This window comes from Choloepus didactylus, chromosome 1 (assembly GCF_015220235.1).
Source record: "Choloepus didactylus isolate mChoDid1 chromosome 1, mChoDid1.pri, whole genome shotgun sequence".
Lineage (NCBI taxonomy): Eukaryota > Metazoa > Chordata > Mammalia > Pilosa > Megalonychidae > Choloepus > Choloepus didactylus.
In genome coordinates, this window is record NC_051307.1 from 109,314,519 (window position 1) to 109,336,000 (window position 21,482).

General features: G+C 40.4%; 1 protein-coding gene and 1 long non-coding RNA gene across 6 annotated transcripts in view; one reads left to right on the forward strand and one right to left on the reverse strand.

The window, feature by feature from the left end:
- LOC119537212 overlaps positions 1 to 14,966 on the reverse strand; it is a 48,260-nt gene extending 33,294 nt beyond the window's left edge. Inside the window, exons 1-2 of the long non-coding RNA XR_005217416.1 lie at positions 14,922 to 14,966; positions 13,256 to 14,133 (exon numbers count right to left, since the gene is read on the reverse strand). This is a non-coding gene — a long non-coding RNA (uncharacterized LOC119537212). The remainder of the gene's footprint in view (positions 1 to 13,255; positions 14,134 to 14,921) is intronic.
- MCF2L2 (MCF.2 cell line derived transforming sequence-like 2) overlaps positions 1 to 21,482 on the forward strand; it is a 337,731-nt gene that overhangs the window by 35,674 nt on the left and 280,575 nt on the right. For 4 of the 5 annotated variants that reach the window (XM_037839680.1, XM_037839694.1, XM_037839686.1 and 1 more), the window contains exon 2: positions 11,306 to 11,389. In XM_037839680.1, the coding sequence (XP_037695608.1) occupies positions 11,306 to 11,389 (84 nt within the window). Of the gene's footprint in view, positions 1 to 3,108; positions 3,197 to 11,305; positions 11,390 to 21,482 lie in introns of all 5 variants that reach the window. The other variant, XM_037839691.1, reaches the window with a different exon arrangement.

Here is a 21,482-nt window from a genome sequence, read left to right on the forward strand (position 1 = left end):
GACCGACTGAATCAGAAACTACATTTAAAACCTAGGTGGTTTGTATATACATTACAATTTGAGAAATGCTGGTTGAAGGAGTAATTTATTGAAACACAGGTGGGGGCGCTTTGACATCCAGTGCTAAAACAGAAGAGCTTTACTGGAGGGATTAGGCATTTTCACAGACCTTGCTCTCTGCCAGGGCCTCAAAAGCTCTTTAATCAGAATTCCCCAGTGGCAGAGCTGGCTCTGCCTCTCCTGGAGTTATGAAGGGCGACAGACAGCTGAGGCCAGAACGTCACCTCCAGCTGTTGTTGCTAAGGAAACTCTTTGCTTAGAAACCTGCCCTCATCCTGGGTAGAGTGCTTGTCTCATGCAAGTTATCGAGTGAAATGTCAGCAGAAATCTATCATGTTTGTCTGTAATGGACAAAAAGGAGAGAGGAATTTGGATAAGTGTTCAAAAGCAGAAATGTCTATGCCTACTATTACCTTAGTTCTCAAAACATTTTTGAACAGACTAGCCCCTCAACATGGCAGAGACTAGTGTATGAGTACAAATGGAGGCCCATTTACTATATGCCACTGTTAAATAAAACATATTGTCTTCATACCTTGACACATACCTTCAAAACAAGAAAGTTTACAAATCTATAACGTTGTAGTTTCTATGACTAAATCAGAAAATATCAGAGATGGGCATATTAAATTATTGTGCATGTCTGAGTGTTCTTTTGATGGGCTAGTAATATGTGGATGAGTAATAAAGATAAATATGTAATCTATAAGTTATTCCATAAAATATATTTTCTCTTGCCTTCATATCAGCAAATTACTGTTGTTATAATTGAGGTTTTCACATAATTTGGGCTCTGTTGAGAGCAACGATCTAAAGGACTAAGTAAAATGTAATTGTATTCAGCAAATTCAAAATTTGAGTATATTTTCATCAAGAATTGGAAGAAAAAGTAAAATAAGAACATTGATGCTTGGTACTGCTAGAAATGATATTTCATTATGTAAGAATCTGCAGCATGTGTGCAATGTGAGAGGAAGGATTTGACAAGTTCATTAATTTGTCTTTTCTCTTGCCTTAAGCTCTTCTACTTCTCAAATCCTAGCTGCTCAAATCCTCCCTGTACTCCGTAGCAGTGTTTGTCCCTGATATCAGCGTGGCACAACCCACAGGCCATGACAGCATTTGGATGCAGTTGCCTGTTGTTTCAAGGACATAGACCAAGAGATGTGAAGTCTTTCCCAGGGCTCCCTGGTGTGCTGGGCCAGCACCGAGCCAGCATCAAGCTCTGGGTCATGAGCCACCAAGGCATCCACATGTTCTTTTAACACATTTATTGGTGGGAGGTGGGGGGAGGATTGTGATATCTGGGGGCCTCAAAAGTACAGGCCCTGGGAACAGGATCACAGAAGACTTTATGGGATAAAGGAGATGTCCCGTCTCTTGATCTGTTTAATTGTTACATTGTTGTATACATTTGTCAAAATTCATCAAGATGTACACTTAAGATTTGTGCATTGTACTGGGTGTAAATAAAAAGTATATAAACAATATCAGAGCATACTTTTCTGTGTGTAATCTAAAAGGGAAACCATATGATTCTGTTACTCTAACACAACTATTTTCAAGTATTCCTTTTTCATATGCCCACATGCACAAATAAACTAACTTTCTTTCTTCCTTTCTTCCTTTTCTTTCCTTTTTTCTTTTCTTTCTTTTCTTTCTTTCTTTTCTTCCTTTCTTTCTTTCTTTCTTCCTCCTGGCTGCAATCTACCATACATATGATTTTTGTGTCCTTGACATTGTATCTTGAACCTTTTTCTATGGATATGGGCTTTATAAGTATTTAATGACTGCTTCCATTTTTTTGCTTGTTTTATAAATAACATTACAGTTCTACATTTTTATGTATAAAGCTTTTATTTTATTCCTTTCTTGGGATATATGACCAGATATGGGAAGAATGGGTAAAAGACTATGAAGATTTTAATGACTCTATATTGATGCTCTCAGCTGTAATGGTTAAGGTGTTAGGCTTTGGAGTTTAGGATGATCTGGGTTCATATTTTGGCTTTGCTGGACTTTAAAAAAGCTATTTCAAATCTAGTTCAATATTACCTTCAGAGTTGTTTTGAGGATTAAATAAGATAATGTATATAAAGTGTTTGGTGTGGAATGTACCACATACATGCTCAGTAATCCCTGGATGAAATATTGTGAAACTACTTTCTGAAAGGATGCTACCAACTTCACTTCCTGAGATGATGCAGAAGTTTTCTAACATATCCCCAGCATTGGGTAATAGAATCCCAATTCTTGTGTGGATGAAATACGATATTCTATTACTGTTTTAAGTGTACTATTTGACTGTAAGGATGTTGCAAATTTTCCTTGTGTTTGATTTTTTAACAAAATTTTTAAATTCCTCCTAGAATATTTTTTTCCTTTTGGTTTTCAAATGCTTTTTATTCCTGGTTGACAAGACTGCAATACTTAAGTTCATTGTTATGGGGCAGGTTAAGCATTGCTATAGCAAGTGATATCCAGTAAGGGAAGGAAAATGAGTTTGTGTTATTTCTGATCTGGCCAATAAGAGAAGTCAAACAGCATGACCACAAAAGATGTGGTTTTTCTTACAAGGAAAGGGGATGGTTTCCCTGGCTGCAGCCTTGTTTCTCTGAGCCTCTGATCCAGCAGTCATGTCTGGTCTTGTATGAGGGTGAGCTGGAGGAGTTTCATTACAGAGGCACCGGAGAGTTCCTTTTCTGTCATTATCTAACTCATCGATCTGTGTAAAGTGCAGTTAGTGCCTGGCTCCAGCTGGTGCCCTGTTACGAACAGGTATGCTACAGCAGTCAAGAGTGGAGAGCCTGGTCCCATCGGTTGCCAGCTCTGGTTACAGATCCACTTGTTGAGACCCAGTTTGGCTGACCGGCAGACTGTTCCATTCTTTCTGTCTACCCGATTCTCTAGGCAGAATAGTGATGTGACAGGATCTGCCAGATTTGGGCTACCATCCCTTTCTGATCCAGACCATACTTTTGGTTTTTTAAACATTTTAATTAATTTATTTATTTTTGTAATTTGGCTCTTCTTTTTTTTTCTCCTCAGACCATACTTTGAGTCTTTTAAATCACAGTGTGACAGAAATTTCTGACCAGCAAGAGCTTTATTCCTTACCAGGTGCAACACCCAAACAGTATGTAGATATTGTCAGCACTGTTTCCTGCTCTCTGCCATATTCATAAGTTAAGTCCTGCCCCAGAGCCCTCTTTGCTCTCTCAGACTGGGAAGTAGACAACACAGGGGTGTTGCTTGCCACCTACAGCTAAATTCCCATAGGGCATTCTGGGCTATTAGTTCATCAAGTAGAAGGGCATGGTGTAGACTTTGATACCTTCTGCATTTCTAGAATTGTGGGTCTAGGGTGAAACACAGTCAGGCTTCTCTATACTTATCAAGGGCACAAGGGACATGTTTTTCCTTAATTGATTTATAACTTTGCTTAGGGTAGAAACTGTGTTGAAATTGAATTGCCACTTCCCTTTGCCTTATGTGGGCAAAGAAACAAATTTTTCCCTAACTTACACACATCAAAAATAGCAAGAAGGAAACAGGAAGTGTCCACACAGGAATGTACGGCCAGGGCTGATGCCTGATGGCACCACTACCTTGGGTGCTTGTTGTTGGTTATGCTCAGTTGTTCCTGGGAGAAGGAAAATCACTCTGTAGGCAGGACAGTGAAGCTCAGAGTGTACTTGTCCTTGGTTGGTCAGCTAAAGTGGCAGAAATGGCCTTTGCATACAGGGCTGTCTGTATCTGCAGCAGGTGCTTTTCCACTGTAGTGGAGGCCTTCCCTTAGGACCAGAGAGCTTCTGCATTCCCTCTTCTACCACATCTATATGGGAGTGGGTAGCAGGGCCTGCCAGCAGCAGGGCTGGCCTTTCTATGTGTTTTGGTACAGAGCATAAATATGCCCTGTTTGGAGTTGAACTGAGTACATCCCTGTTCCAGCAGGCCACAAATACCTGCATCACTAAAGCTGGCTGTCTGCAGTCACTTCCACATGCTGGGTCAGTTCCAAGTCCAATCTGTGGGCAGCTGGCCAGGCTGGGTCATGTGATTCCTTTGCTGGGAAGTTTTCAAGGGTAACCATGTCACTCCCTGGCTGGGGTTAGGGAGAGAAGTGGGGGGAGCAAACACTCTCAGTAAAACCTAGGCCAAAGACAAACCATCTCTTTTCTATTCTTAGAAAAACATGCCATGAATTTTAGTTCTGTTCATTTAGTAATGACAGGAGGCTGGTGAAAAAGCCCTGTAAAGAGCTGGGCAAACCTCACAGAGGCCCATGAAGGTAGATACTAATCATCTTCTTAGGGGTGGTCAAAGCCACTGCTCTTCAAGACCAGGGGCTTGGGAGCTCCATCACTTAGGGTTGAGGTTTGCCCTGGGGTTGTCTGCTCTGTCTCTTAGCAACCCTCTCCCCAATCTGTGCAGCCACATGGCAGTCACCGTGGAGGTCCTGGCCTAAATCAAGTTCAGGCAGCTCTCTACTCAGGTCCAAAGAGCACATGCTGTGGTTTATCCTGACTCCTGTTTCCCACCTTGGACCACCATTTCATTCACTGATTTCTGTATCATAGAAGACAGTTAAGACTCCCGTTATTTTCCTTTCATACTTATTCTGGAAGAAGATAAGGATAAGAAGGTTGTTGAAGACAGTGGATTTGATTGAGTTTTGATGTATCTATGGAAATTACTGATCTTGGTTAGCCCTGATACTTTTGATACTGCTAAGCACTCAAGCCAAAGCCCTGATAAACATGTGTAAGAAGGAACATGGATTGTTTTCTACATGTAAGAAGGAACATGGATTGTTTTCTATGTGTTCATAAAATAATAGGATATATTTGGTCAAGGTGATTAGAAAGGGAAGAGAAAATAAGCATTAAATGATTTTTATGATGAAATGCCAGTGTCTCAACTTTACCTTCTCATAGGCTGAGTATGAACTGGAGTGTTGTTAAAAGAGTTTGACTTTATTGTGCTATCTATCTATAAGGTGGACACGTTTTTATTCAAAAATCTTTAGGTCCTGTTAATAACTTCTTACATTTGCATTGCTTTTTATAGTTTGTTAAATGTTCCCACAGATGTTATCTAGTTTGATCATATCCACAAATATTTACTGAGCTCCTGCCAAATGTGCTGCTAATTTTGGAGAATTTTACTCCCATGTTACAGCCTGAGAAAGGCAGGGAGATAGAAAGTACAAAGCATATTTAGGGAACAGATGATAATCCACTTTACTCATGGGTTTGGACATTTTTCTTGTGTCTTCTTTGAAAGACCTTTAAATTAAAATATTTGATAGAATAAATTTATCTTCTTTTTTTCATTTCTTTCTCTTTCCTGCTTTCTGCCCCCCTGCCCCTGAAAATTAATCCTTTATTTCATCAGTGCTTTGAAGGCATCAGGGACTGATGTGGCTAAATCTGAGTTCATTTTTTTTGCCACCAATCTCAGGAAGTTACTGAACTTCTTTGAGCATCTACTTAATAGAAAGCTAATTTTTTTAAGTGTGCCCTAGAGAGTATGCTAAGAATAGACATACATGAAGGAAATGCCTGGACTCAATGTAAGAAAAGACCTGTCTTTCATAGGTGTTGGTTTTGTGGGAATTCTCCCAAAAGCCTCTGTGGAATGAGAGATGAGGTATTGCCCTGTATTTTGGACTGCAATGTCAAGGGTTCCTATTTTCATGCTTTTAAGTAAAACTATGATATTCTATAATTAGAAAATGGGTCACCCATCATTGCACATGTCTGTTACGGAGAGCCTGATACTTTCTCCTTGAAATTACTTTCTCTGGGAGGTATATGTGATGTTCTTGGGATCCGGAAGTTGCCTGAAGTTACAGAACCATGTCAGACCTAGTGAACCTCATAGATTCTTTGAGGACTAGCTCTGAGTTCCCAGGCAGTGCCTTCATCAACTTGTTTATTTCTCATGTGCATTTTCTGGTTACAATCCAGAGGGCATATAGATCTGCCTCTCTCTTTTTTAAGTATTTTCTGACAAATCCAGAAAATGTGAAGAGAATGAGCTTTAAGGAATTAAATCACAATCAGAACCTGTGAACAGAAGAACTGGATCAGGACCATGGTGCATCCAGACCTGCTAGGGTGTCTTGGAGAGACCCACTTTGCTGTGAATTACCGGGGCAAGCTCAAATTTATGTCAGGGCATCTGGAATTCTTGGCTTGTTCTTGTCTCCCTCAGATTTATATACTATTTTTTACTTTTTTTTTTTTTTTTGGTTCTGATTTTTGTTTCTGTTTCTATCCTAATCCTCCATAATGTTAGCTAACATTGTAAACCAGAAAAATGTTAATCTTTGAATCAGGTGGTCTGGGGCTACCCAGGCTCTGCAGTTAATTTGTGTGTGTTCATAATCTCTCTGGGTCTCAGTTTCTTCATTTAAAAAATGAGGCAGGGGAAAGTGAGGCAAGGGAAGCTAGATCTATAGACAACTAAGCCAGCTATTTGTTAGGTACAACTTTTTAAAAAGGTTATGATGAGGCTCCCTAACTTTCCTAAGGCATACTTTTCTAGCTGCCTTATAGCCTGTGTGTCTGGCACCTACATCCTTGATAACTGTTCTTTTTGTTCCACTCTGGATTTTAAAAAGAATTAATACGAAAAGCATCTTGATCTCTTCATTTCTGAGGTGAGAGGCCCTGGCATTTAATTTCAGTACCATGACATGCCTCATACTTGCAGCCCTGACCTAGAGTCACTGAAAGGAAAAACAGGATTTTGTTAACACTGGCACAAAATACAAACTCATGATTTGAAAGGGCTTGTATAATGAAATCATGAGCAGTATTACCAAGGGCAAGTCTGGTTCAGCATGAGGTTTTTCCCCTCCTTGTATCCCTGACTTTGTTTTGGAATCTTTAAACAGTTTCTAGATATCTAGCTGGCATGAAAAGTAGAGCTACTATTTCAGGCTGCTTTCAACTGCACATAGCAAAAAAAAACAAAAACAAAAAACAATGAGAATTGGCTTATAATAAAGTAACCAATAACTAATTCAGAGGCTTAAAATCAGAAGCCAACATTATTTCCATTTTTTCTGCTCTTCCATCTTCTTGTTGGTTTGCCCCGAGATCTCCGCTATAATTCTAATTATCACATGCTGACAACTTCAGAAACAGAAAGGTGACTATATCTTTTTAAAATTTAATCTCATTAAGTGTTAAGGATTATTTCCCAAATCTCCCAGCAGGCTTTTGGTGTTTCATAGGTTACTATCATAAGCCTATGCTTAAAGGATTCTGTCATCAAGAACAGGGGTTAGACCAAATGCCTCCTTTTAATTACATTTCTGGCAAATTCTGTGTTCATTAACACCTGTGTAAAAACGTCTTGGAAGTCATATGAAAAACAAGTTCTAAGCTTAAGTTTTCAACCACATTAACACCTGGTGGGAACCTTGTGGGATGTGCAATAACTTCATTGTGAAGGATTGTTTTGTGGTATGTTGGAAGATGGCATCTCTAGTTGGTCCTTGCCCACTAAAAACCTCTTACATCTCCCAGTCATTGTGATAACTAAAAAGCTCTTTACGGATTTCCAAAGCACCACAATTAACTACTTCACATTAGTCAAGATTTACTCCTTGGGATTGGGGAGAAGAGTTCAGTATTCCCTGAACAAAATTTAGGTTCTGTTAGAAAAGAGAAAAGCTGCTGCATTAGGTGCCCACAGCTCCTGTCTCAAGCTCCTGTCTGCATGGGGGTGAACGCATGCATTTCAGTTATCTACCAATAAAGGTGGTATCAGGACAAACAGCTTTAAAAGGCAAAGTGAAAATATTTTTTATTTATTAGGTTTAGTCTCCCTTTTGTGGTGATAAATGCTTACTGGGTCCTAAAAAGAACTGATTTCTTTTTTTGCTCCCACCTCCTTTTCTTAAGTGGCTTTTCCAGTTTCAGTAAATGTGCTTATAGTTTTCTCAAACCAAAAAAAAATCCTAGAGTCAACAAATCTTACCAACTTTCAAAAAAACATCCAGAATCACCATCTCCATTTCTACCACTGCAGAATAAATTATCGCCTAGATTATTGCAAGTTTAAACTGGTCTCCCCAGTTATTTACAGTAACCCTTGCTACCTTGTACTTTTCTCACAGCACCCAGTGATCCTTTCCAAATCAGATTACAGCAGTTCCTACAGGCTTCATGTGATTTGGCTCCCTTGCCTCCTTTCTCCCTAGCTTCCAGCTACAATTTTATCTCACTGTCTTCTGGGGGATAGCCAGTTGGCTCATGTTTTACATAAGGTTGTGAAATGTCACTTATATAAAACAGCAGCTCCCTCTCTCAGTCCCTGTCATTTCATATCCCTCTTACCCTACTGTTTTTCTCCGTAGCATTTGTTACCACTTGATTTGTTTGTCTTCCCACTAAAATGTAAGTTCTGTGAGGCCAGAGACAGTTTTGTTCACCATTTCTCAGCACCTAGAACAATGCCTGGCACACTGGCACTCAAATCTTTTGTCAATTTAATGAATCTTCCCACTGTCCAAAAGTTTAGGTGATTTGCTTTCTCCAGCTTAGAGATTAAGTTATCCCTTGTTTTTTTAATTTATGGTCAGAACTGGTGGCAACTTATACCAAAAGCAGAGACTAGAAGTTTCTGGTAAAAGATAAAAGTTCTTAATTAGAAAAAGAATCCAAAGAGAAATTGATAGTAATGTTAGAAAACTAAAAATGTGGCCTGAGAATTCCTGGGCAAAGGAATGGCCAGAATAAATTAATTTGCAGCTCTTGTCTTTTATACTACTGTTCTGGTTTGCTAAGGCTGCTGGAATGCAGTAGACGAGAAATGTGTTGGCTTTTAACAATGGGGATTTATTAAGTTACAAGTTACAATTCTAAGGCCATGAAAATGTCCAAATGAAGGCATCAACAAGAGATACCCTCTGGGACGAAAGGCTGCTGGCCTTCACATCACATGGGAAGGCACTTGGTGATGTCTGCTGGTCCTTCTCTCCCCAGGCTCTGGTTTCAAAGTGGATCTCTCTGTCCAAATGTCTCTGTTTGTTTCTCTCTTAGCTTCCCTGAGCTCTTTCCAAAAAGTTTCCGCCTTTTCTCCTCTCAGAGAGGACTCATAGAGCAAGGGGATTAAGACCCACCTTTAATGAGTGGGGTCACACCTTGGAAACAACCTAATCAAAGGCCCCACCCACAAAAGATCTGCCCCCACAAGATTGAATTAAAAGAACATGGCTTTTCTGGGGTACGTAAAAGATTCAAACCGGCACAACTTCCTAGGGAGAGTCCAATTCCATTGCTTACTCATTCCATGTGACCCTGAGAAAATTCTTTATGCTGCTGTTTGCTCAAGTGTATTAATTTTTTCCTTGGCTTTTTAATTTTGATATTTTCAAGCCTGTTCTTATAACAAAAGGATAGTATGATGAATATACATACCCCTTTCACCTAGAATCGTCCATTAACATTTTGTCACATTTGCTTTTTCTGTATGTATAATGATACTTAAAAAAAATTGTTTTATTTCCTTCTGAATGTCATGACAGTCACCCCTAAATGCTTCAGCATGTATCTTGTAAGAGCAGGACATTCTCCCCACAGCTATCAAAATGAGGAAATAAAACATTGATACAATGCTAAAAAAAAAAACGAAAGAAAAAATATGCGTCAGGGTGGGGAGATGGTTGGCTTAGCTCATGTCTTTTGTTAACTTCAGAGCTTACATCTCAAACTGTAATTAAAATATTTAATGTAATTTAAAGTACATCTCAAATATTTAGGTATAAGAACAAGAAATTGCCCCCTATGATTTTCTTTCTTCTCTGGGTTCATCATCTCTTAAATATACTTCCTCAGGTGTGAAATAGTAATAATGAAGCCCTATTTCTGAGTATGCCAGTTTCTCAGACCACTAGGAGATTGTATTTTGAAAAATTCTTCAATTATGTAACTCCTATTACTGCTGAAATTCTCTATGTTGTTGTCTATTTGTATTTTACTTTTTCTTATGGAAAATTCGAAACATGCAGAAGAGTTGTACAACTAACCCCCATGTACCTATCAACCACCTTAAAAAATTATCCACATTCTGTCAATCTTGTTTTATCTGTCCTCCCTCCTCACCCAAGACACACAAACTGCCATGCATTTATTCAGTAATTAACATTTACTGAATACCTACTCTTTACATCTCCATATACATTGCTTCCTTTAACCTTCATAGGAAGCTTGGAAGTAGTAACCAAGGTTCTGTGAGAAGCTTCCCCAAATCTTGCCTTTGGTTAGTCAATGTTACAGTATCATAATGTCACAATGACTTAATAGGATAGTCTCCGTTAGTGCCAGCACACAAGGCTTTTTGGTCTGTGCCTTAATCTCACCAGAGGTTTGACTGCTGCAGAAACAGTAACCAGTTCATTTTTTGAGATTCCCTGGGAAATAGCTAATTGAGGATAATAATATGTTAGGAAAAGAGAACATGAAGATGTCTACCATCCCCCAGCCCAGACTAGGAAATTCCCTGCAGTCCTCCTTTCTCTCTCTAAACCTTTCTTCCCAAAGGAGTAGAAATGCAAATCACAGGGTTTATAGTCACTCGTTAGGGTTAGAGGGCATTTGGAGGGGCAGGTTTGTGTTTGGAAGGCTGAATTTTTGTCTTGGAAACTTGTAACCTTTTATTCCAGCAAAATGGAGAAGTGCCTCCTTAGACATGCTTGACAGAGCAAAGAGGCCCAATGAAATATTCTGGCAGGAATAAAGAAAAGAAAAAAAGGAATGGAGGGGGAAGGAAGGGAGGGGGACAAAAAGGAAGAAAGAGAGGGAGAAAGGGAAACAAAAATAAAAAAAAACTCATCAATAACCCAGCTTGAGAAGAGCTCTGGTAATGTAGGTTAATTGTCCTTCTGCAGACCCAAAGGAGTAGACAAACACCAGCCCTGTAAATGATGCCATCCAGCAGAGGCAGGTTTTCTGTGAAGCTTAGACTTCAGGGCCCTTCCCCTGCATTGGACTCTCCTAAAATTTTGGGAGGAGCTGGAGAAATGTGCTCCCATGCTCCGATGCATTGGCGTCACACAAAACCCTATCCATCCCTGCATCTCAGGAATCCAGTTCTCAAGAGAATAATGAGCTCATAACCATATATGGGAGGTTCCAGATTTCTCTAGTAGTAGAACTTTCTTTGCTTCCTTTTAATTTCTTTTTGCAATTTGCAGAGATTTAATCTAACTTGTATTTCATTTACGCAGATGAAATTATGCAGCAGGAAATCAGACCCCTGGTGGCAGTGGATATAATAGAACATCTTCACAGTCAGTTCGCCATTCTTTCAGGTAAGAGGCAAATTCTTTGCAATTCCAGATTTTGTTGAGGGGGCCTGCTGGGAGGGCCTATACTCTTGAACGCTGATAGAGAAAACTATATTCAAGCCTCAGTCACCCCTGAAGCCTCACCCTAGACCAGAATGATGGAAAGGCTATCTAGGTGGAGGTGGGTAGGCTCATACATTGCCATTCCTTTTGCTATTTTGTGCAACTGGATCTTTTCCAAGGGAGTACATTACTTTGAGGTTGTAAATAACAAAGTTAAAAAGATTTTGAGGAAGGAGAAAGAAACAAGTAATGATATCTGCCACCATTACCACATCATTCTTCCCCAACCTTAGGACAGTCTTGGTTTTAAGGGTTCATGAGCATTGCTGAGGTTATTTGTTCTCTGAGATATTTTTCTTTTAGTCTTAGCTCTTCTAAGAACCTAACAAATGGCCAACCACTGGTGCATTTCAATATATTGATTTCCATCAAGCATTTGATTGAGAGTGAAGAGAGGCTGATGCTAATAAAAGGCTGGAGATGTTCAGATCCTAGGTACAACCCTGAAAATCTGATACCACTAGAGTACTATTCTTTCTTATTCAATGAGCCAAGGATGATATGACTTTAATTACTGAAACTGAAGGTATACAACAAACCCTAAATTATTGTTAAATCAAACCTGGGAGCGTGGAATAGTGAGGTTAGATGTCCTGAGCACATATCACAGAGGAATAAAATTTTTCTCTTCAGCTTTTCCACCTGTTCTGAAAATACAGTGAAGCCAGTTTCATCACATCACAGAGAAAATATGTAGCTGGTATGAATTTTACTCTACCACACCAAATGTAAAATATTTTATATTTCTTTTCTTTCTGTAAATCATATTTAATCTTCTCCAAACTCTTCATCCTGTTGAGCTGGAGGAAAATGTGATCTCAGGTATTACTGTGCTGCCTCTCCCAATCCCAGGGATGGACCCTGGGTCAGGCATCTTACACAGTCCAGAACATCCTGGGAGAACCTTCTGGTTTTTTCATTCAGGTTGGCCACTGCTCATATAGGCACTGAATGCTCCACAGGTGTGGAGTCCTTGTTTTTCTTATTTCTGACTGCAGTGCCAGTGCTTTGAACAGAATAGTAGATACTCAACAAAAATTATCCAAATCCTCATACCTTGCTCAGGCACCAAATTCTTGTCCCTGGCTGGAGCATCTAACAAACTTCCTGAAGGTACAGTCTCCCAGCTTCCCATAGTGAGCCTAGGTTCATGCAAAACAAGAGGCAGGATGGGATCCTGGCAACTGCTGCTGTGACAACAGAAGGCCATAGACCAAGGTGCATCACGGTGAGGTGTGGTACATTCCTATCGATGAAGGGTATGTTGTGGTGCATTCTTACGGCCTTAGACCCAAACTCTTAACACCTCAAAGTCGCATCCTAGCCTGCATGATTACATGATGGGTCACCTCGGGAAGGGGTCCAGTGACTGGCTGATTTATACATTTAAGCATTCAAATTTATCTCTTTCAAGTATTATTGATGCATTTCGTTTTTTTCCTATTTCATTGAGGCAGTTTAGGAGAAACATAAACTGGTACCAGGTATCCCTACATATGGATTTAGATTCTGCTTAATAACTGTGTCACCTTGGGCAGTTTACTTTTCTAAGCCTCAGTTTCCTCATTTGTATAATGCATCATTGTGATTCTTGAGGACTACATGACAATGCATGAAAATGCTTAGTATTTTAGCTGCAAATTAATGTTAGTTTCTTTTTTTCTAATAGGTTTTGAATTCCCATAAAAATGTTTATCTTAGGGTTATATTATAATACATAGCTGTTGATAAAATACAGTTTTTATAAGGAGATGAAACCATACTCACAGTAAATGTGGTGTAGAATGCCGCAATTCAGTTAGGAACAGAGGAAATTGATGCCTTTAATCTAGAACTTAGAACTGTGAAAATGAACACTGGACCAAGAGGACACTTCTGCTTTAGAAAAGGTACTTTGACTGTGGCAAAGATAACCCTTTCATATCTGATCTTCTTTTGCTTTAAGTTTGCCCTTCTTGCCAGAAGAGAAGCATGGATACACTGAGATAGCATTTGGAGCATTGCAAGTCAGGCAGAATATCAGCAGGCATGGATTTCTCTGAGTCAAGCACTTTGGAATTAGCAGACCCACCCTTTGTCTTTATAAAAAGTCTTTTGTGTCTGGCAGAGGCAGCACCTTCAGCAGCAAGGCCGCTGTGGGTCCCTGTGTAGTTCTAGGTCCCTATGTAGTTGTGGAAGTGCATCAGCAATCTTGGTGTTTAGGCTCTTGCTGGGGCTGGGGCAACCCAAAGCCTGTGACCTCTGTTCTGAGTCACAGCACTTTTCCTTCCCCTGCTTCTGGCAAGCAAGATGAAAAATTTTCAGCTGCAGAATTTTGCAGATTCTTCTGAGCCCTGGAAATAGCCTGAGGCCCCGTCAGCCAGGAAAGCTGTGAAGGAGAGGATGGTGCCTTTTCCTCAGATTGGCCCTGGTTGCCTGGCCTGCTGTGCTTGGTGTCTGTGATCCAGAGGCTGATGGGAGAGCAGGAGCTTGTTGCTTTAAGACCGGCACAGATGGTCTGAAGTCTCTGGAGGGTGAGGCCTGAGAGCGGGCACCTGCAGCAGGTATTGGGTAGTGAGTGGGCTGGGGTCTCTGGTAGCTATCACCTTGGCAGACACCCTGTATGTTCGCAGGTAACCAGGGATATTTCTAAATTCAGGGCTTGGCTAGGAAACACGAGAATAAAAGGTTAGTGTGGTAAAAACAAACAAACAAAGAAAACCACTCAAGGCTTTAGATTAAGACTTTTCTGGGTTCACATTCCAATACCATTAGAAGGCTTCTCTGAATCTCAGGTTTCTCACCTGTAAATTGGGTTATTTTAAGGAAAGTGCCTAGCACATTGGATCCCACTCCTCATTTTTGGAGCAGTTGAGAACTATTTTTTTCAATTGCGCTCTCTATACTAGATCCAGTTCTCTTTGCTGCTGTCAACCTTCTCTTAAGCCTTCCCTATAATGTCAGTACCAAGTAATTTAAGACACACTTCCCATGCTTTCAACAAGTCAGCAGGGTAATTTTGCTACCAAACCCCACTTGCAAAAAAAGTACAGAAAAAAGAAAACTATAGACCATTCAGTTATGAATATTAACAATGATATCATAAATAAACATATTTGCAAATAGAACCCAGAAACCAGAAAAGAAAGTCGTTCTGTCTTGCAGTATTGGTTTAAAATTGAAATTTTGATTTGACTTGCCTAAAAGACAAGCCACTGCACAGTGACCTGGTATCTTAGTCTCCCAGACTACTAGGCAAATACCACACAGTGCGTTGGCTTAATAGCAGGGATTTATTGGCTATAGTTTCAGAAGCTAGAAGTCCAAAATCAAGCCGTTGGCAAAGAAATGGTTTCTCCCCAAAAGTCCACAGCATTCTGATGCTGGCTAACTGAGATCTTTGGGGTTCCTTGGCTTGTACCTCTGCCTCCCGTCACGTGGAGATTTCTCTCACCTTGCATCTGCTCCTCTAGTTTCAGCTGACTTTCATCTTCTAGCTCCTCTCTCTGACTTCTGGCTTCCTGTTGTTTCTTCAGTACTATGGTATAAGAACCACCCTGATTCAGTTGGGTGACACTTTGACTAAAAATAACATCTCAGAAAGTCCTGTTCAACATGAGTTCCCACCCACAGGATGCAGATCAAGATTAAGAACCTGCCCTTTGTCAGGGTACAGAATTGAGTCTGCCTCACCTGGGATCTCCCATCTGGAGCGCTCTGTAAACCATCCAGTGCCAGCCCACCTAAGACACGTGACTTAGGGCATTTTTTCTTACTAATGGGCCCGCAGTTCTAACAGCTTCAGCAAAACCAGCACTTGAATGTTCTAATTCCTGTTTTAGGGAATGTGCTCTTCTTTGGCTCATGACTGACCCATCAACCAGAGGTAGGCATTCAGTACACCTTTGAATCTAATAGAGAGGGTTTACAAGATAACTGGATATTATATGGATAAAACTGTTGCTGAGGCCATTTCACCCCATTTTATGGCTCCTTTTTACATTCTTTTCATTTCAGTTCTAGCTCTGTCCCCCAGTAGTTGTAAGATTGACTAAGTGATTTACCTTCTCCAAGTATCTCTTTCTCCCTCTGTAAAGGGGAAGAGTTAATAGTCCCTACTACTGAGAGTTGGGATGTCAGTTAAATAATGCATATAAAATGCTGAGCATAGAGCCTGAAAATTGAAATGTTAAAGGCTGTTTTTTGCTATTGTTTCGAGAGCTGGAAATGTTCTGTGCTTCGTATTCAGTGGTATTGAGGGAGCCACCAGATTCAGAGGAAGGGAAATCGTTTGGGCCACCTGGAAACCTGAAAGAGGAGCAACAGAAAATAACAGGAATGGGAGGCTTTGAGGAATCCCAAGATTCCTTCCTGATGCTCTGATGCCTTGCAGCATTGGTGTAATTTCAGAGTGGAGGGCACGTGCAGAAGAGCTGGTTACTCAGATACTTGGGAAACTCTCTCCTTCTGGAACTCCATCTTCATCCTACCAGTGCTACAACCAGGAAATAAATGGCATTTTAACTGGATTTTACCCACTTTAACCACCTTGGATCAGCAAAAATGGTATTCTGATATGACATTGGAAAGAAACAATATATATATTTTCAATTCTGAAATGGGGCTGTCTGGTTAGACACAAAGTTAGAAAGACACGTTTTCAGAAAACGGTCCACTTTTTTGAGGAAATACTTGACTTTCAAGACTAGAAAATGCCACATTGGAACTGGTCTCAGGCTTTAAATTAACTTGTAAATGGTCTCCTCTAAATGCTACTGATGACTTCAGGTGGCAGAGACTCCCACCTTTACGGCTGCAAAAGTGCCATTCTGTGGGGAAGCAGGGCATGGGGGAGGGACAAGCATCTGCTTGAAGTAGGAAAGCCTGTGCTGTCTTGCAGTGGTCATCATGATGTCCTCAGTTACACTTCCTCCAAGCAAGATTGGTCAAGGGACTCCCGCCATTCCCCATCCTCATCCCTCCTGCTTTCCTTCTTCCCCTTCTTCCCCTTCCAAGGAGAAGGCACAGCACCTAGACTGATGATCCCAACAAAACTACAAGCAGTGAGGGAGGGTAACTTCTTCAAAGAAGAACTGAGATGCTGTTAGCAAAGGAGGAAGAGAAAATGGGCAGGAAAAAAAAACCCCAGATTTCCATTACAGCTTCTTTTTATTGAATTATGAGAGGTAGAAACTCCTTGTATTGGATCAGTAGCTCAACAACATCAGGACTGGTGTCTCTGTGATTCTCTTGATGTTTCCCTCTTCTTTGTTAAGTCTTGATCCCAAGATGGCTGCTGCAGCTCCAGACATCAAGTCTGTGTGAAGGAGCAATGTAGGCTGCTTCTTTTCCTTTTTCAGGAAAGCAAAACCTTTCCCAGAAGCCATTGGCAGACTTCTGCTTATGTCATACAGCCACACCTAGCTGCAAGGGAGTTGGAGAAAGAAACCATTTAGCTTTTCTAATTTCCATAGTAGAAGGTGGTCAGGAAAAGGGGGCTTGGGAATAAATTAGCCATTTATCTATGTCTGTCATAACTCCTTTCCTTTATTTATGAGGAATTATCCTTTTAAATTTCTTTTAATCGTTATTTTTTCTCCCTTGGGGTCATTATGTCTGAATGTCTGTCTGTCTGTCTGTCTGTCTCTCTCTCTGGTAGCAGTCTTGATACTTTTGGAAATGCATACTAAAAAAGGAATAAAGAACTCCTAGGCTTGTGGAGTCCCCATTGTTTCCTCCCATACACACACCAGTGGGGCTCAGTGTCGGTCTCCTGGGAGTAGAGTTCCAAGAGGTAAGGACTAGAATAGAAAGTTTCCACTTGAAACAGTGGGGAATGTCACACCAAGGGATACAGCAGAGCCAAAACTGTTTATCTAAATCATATATGGAGCTGGTAATTTTGTACCTGGGAAAAGAGAATAAATGCAATTGGGTCTAGAGCAGTGCCGTTTAATAGAAATACAGTGTAAGTCACATATGTGTTTTGTAGTAACTATATTAAAAAAGTAAAAAGAGCTCTTTCCCACCATGTTCATGATGAAGAAGTGCCACCTCAAGGCCTTCTACATCGTCGAGTGCATTGCCATGAGTAACAGAATGATCAACACCCTGTGCTTTGTGACCATCAAGAACAACACCATCAAGTACTTCAAGAAGGTCATATTGCTCCACTGGAAGTCTTCTTAAGGGGAGTAAGTCAAGCATGGACCTTGATCTCAAAACCACTGGAGTGCCCGTCACAGAAGAGGTCAACTGCTTCAGGCTAAAACAACCTGATGGGCCTTTCAGAGTTTAAACATGAAACAGAATCTTTGAATGCACACCAACAAGCACTCTTGTTTTGCTGCAGAGTAAATGGACAACAATGTGGACACCATAACTCTGCTCAAGGAGCTTAGAATTTCTAAAACCAGTGTGACTGGGCGTCATCACCAGTGGCTAACATCTATCAAATACCTAATTTGTGCAAAGGGTAAGCACTGGTGAAACCTGTATATGTAGCCATATATGTAGGAATTAAACCAAGGAAATGTTGGGGGTGTAAACAGTCTGGAATAAGGCAGTTTCCAGAATGGAATTCAAGTAAGAGTTGACTGCAGTACATGAATACATAGTGCAAAGGGTCTTCCTGGACCATATCAGCTACTAATCAGACATTGATGTAGCCCATCTCTGGGATTGTTCTTAAGCTTGAGCTCACTTCTCACATTTGAAGGACTATGGGCAAATGCTAAAGAGGCTACCAGCTCTTCCTGAAACTCTTCTCTTCCCCTACCTAGTTGTGACACTCAATGTGAGGAGCTTTACGTGCATGCACATGGACACCCCAAGCTGCATGACCAAGTTCTGACCAAAGGCCCTTCTCCTAGTGCTACCCCATGGGCACCCCTCAGGTCTAGGACTATGCATATCAGTGGTGAGTTTCACCATCAAGAGGATAGACCCAGAGAAGAGCCACACAGGCTCTGAAAGCTATTTGGACAAGAAAATAGGGAGTACCAGGAGCAAGTCCAGAGGGGAAGGCCTGGGTTCACAGTGGACATGACCTCTTGGCTCCATGGACTTCTTGCACCATAGGGAGGAATGCAGGTGAAGGAGGGTGTTTTAGTTTCCTTGGCTACTCAAGAAAAATACCATGCAATGTGTTGACTTAAACAAGGGAATTTATTCATTCATGGTTTTGAGAGTTGGAAAGAGTCAACAACAAGGCATCATCAAGGCAATGCTTTCTTCCCAGACTGGCATTCTTGTGCTGGCTGCTGGTAATCCTTGGTTCTGGGCTCTTCTGTCACATGGCAATGCACATGGCAGCTTCTCCTGGCCACTCGTGTCTCTTCTGGATTCCTCTGACCTTCGTCTTCTTGCAGCTTTCTTTCAATCCTCTGAATTTCATTCTGCTTATAAAGGACTCCAGTAATAGGATTAAGACCCATCCTGACTGAGTTGGTCCACGTGTTAACTGAAATAACCTCATCAAAAAGGTCCTACTTACAGTGGTTTACATGCAGAGCAATGGATTAAGTTTAAGATCATGTTTTTCTGGGATACATACCTCCAAACCATCAGAGAGACTCAGAACAGGGCCTCTGAGGGCATGTGGGGCTCAGGGCAGGGGCTCGGGCTCCCCAGGTCTAAGGGTTTTATCACTTCCACCTCTCAGTTATTCTTGCTTGGGTTGATTAGAATGTCCCTCAAATTCTTCCCTTCCTTCTCCTGTCTCCACACATGTGAACTATGGATTTTTGAAAGTAGACAAAGCCCTTCATGACTGTGGCCATCAGCCATTTTTCCACTCTTGACTAGCTCTCAAATATGAGTCAGGAAGAGCTCTCTCCTACCCTGCCTACCTAATAAGGTAACCTCATTGGTATGATTTGAAACAAGATAGCTCTCTGTCACTGGTGTCTGAAACCCATCCTAGTCATTAATTCCTTTGGAATAAGACTTGCTTCTCTTTTAAAATAGAGGTCCTCTTGGGAGGGTTAACACATCACATTTCTACTCCTCAATGTGAACAAAGTCAACTTGTCTGGTGGCAGGGGACACAGGGAAATGGTAGAGCCATAGGTACATGGGAAAGAAGGGGACATGCAAATGGGTGGTGGTCACAATGAACTTCAGTGAATCCAAAGGCTTATTAAAGCCCTTCACACTTTCTAACCCACCCTCCTTTGTATGGTGTTCAGAATTTTGGAATTTTGGAACTAGAAGATGTGAGATCCTGCCTTGACTCTGTCACCTGTGTGGTCCTAGGCACAGCCTTTCTGATGGGAGCAAGGTAACACCTGTGAAACCTACCAATGAGGTGGCTGTGAAGAGCCAATGAGACAATATGTGGGGAAACTTAACCACACAGGAAATAAAAAGAATAGACTAATAGCTGTGCGTAGTACGCCTAGACATGGAACAACCTGCCACTTTGGCTTATATATCTGGAAACCTCACCACCTTTTCCTTTCATTATCCTTGTGTAAATTATCCCTTTACCCCTTTTAGCAGTGCAAAATGTGCTACATTTCTAATGACATGTTGGCATAAACAAGACTGTGAGATCTAGTGGCAGAAGCATAAAAGGAAATGGTGGATAAGTCTCCAGTCAGAAGATGAACCTCTGGAATCACAGCATATTTATGATCCTGGAAGCACTGACCATGTTTCTATGCCTTTTCCCAGCCAACATGAAGCTGGGGCAGCATGATAGTTATTTCTCAATCTGTTGTAATTATTGAGTGTGCACAGCTGTAAAGTGGACTTAACCTTTCTCTTGTTTAGCTCTAGAGTACCACATTTGTAAGGCTATTCAAGTGACACCTGTGTGGAGTTTTCCCCTCCAAATATGTCAACTCTTTATATTTGGCAGCCTGGTTTTTAAATTACTCTTTTACCTTGGAAGACACATTTCAAAAACCTGTTTGTTTATTCCCATTCTTCACCCAACAGACGCATCCAACAGATTAATCATAATGTTCTCAGAAAATACAAACGAATTAAAATGTTAACCTAAACCAAACATGCATTGGAAGGCAATTCTTATTTTTTATAAAATCATTTAATTGCATTCTAAAATCAAAAAAAGTTACTTTGGGGGTTATTTTGATTAAAAAATAATAAAATGATAGAATTTATCATTATGTCTTCTTCCATTAAGAAGGCTAAATGAGAGTTGATTATTAAATAGGAGCTTTCTATATGTCAACCCCCTTTCTGCTTTTCAGTCTAAAATGTATCAATTTTTCACTCATTTGTAATATTTCTAGGTATTAATGTCTATTTGTAATTTTACTGTGAATGAAAGTGTTGTGTTGTTATCAACTGAAATAAAAATATGAATATATATAGTCAAAAAAAGTAAAAAGCATGAAATTAATTTGAATAGATTTTATTTAATCCAATATATCTAAAATATTATTGAAAAAATGTAATCAATATTTAAAGTTATTGAGATATTTCACATTCTGTTGTTGTTGTACTAAGTGTCTGGAATCTAGTTTGTATTTTACTCTTACAGCACATCTCCATTTGGACTGGTCATATTTCAAGGGCTCAGTTGCCACATGTGGCTAATGATTATTGTATTGGGTGATGCAGGCTAGAGAAATGGCTCAACCAGGTTGAATTGAGTCTCCTTTTTTATAACAATTGGTTTTTTTTTTTTCCTTACCATCCTGAAACGAAATGTATAGATACTATAACCTGTTTAAGTTAAGGTGGGCTAAACAGCCAGAACAAAGTATATAGTGACCCAAACAAACACACAATGGAAATTTAGTTCTTACTTTTTTATATTGGTGCCATGTATATGTTCCTGGTCAGCTGACGGCTTTCTCCATGTGGAGGTTCAGGAATGAAGGCTTATTTCCTTTTTTGTCTCTTATTATTATTTTCAGTTTCCATTTTGTGGCCTTATTATCTGCATCCAGAAAGCAGTCATGGAAAGAGAATATGATAGGCGCATACTGCTTCTTAAAAGCCTTGGCTCAAAGATGGCACACATGACATTCCATTGCCTTGA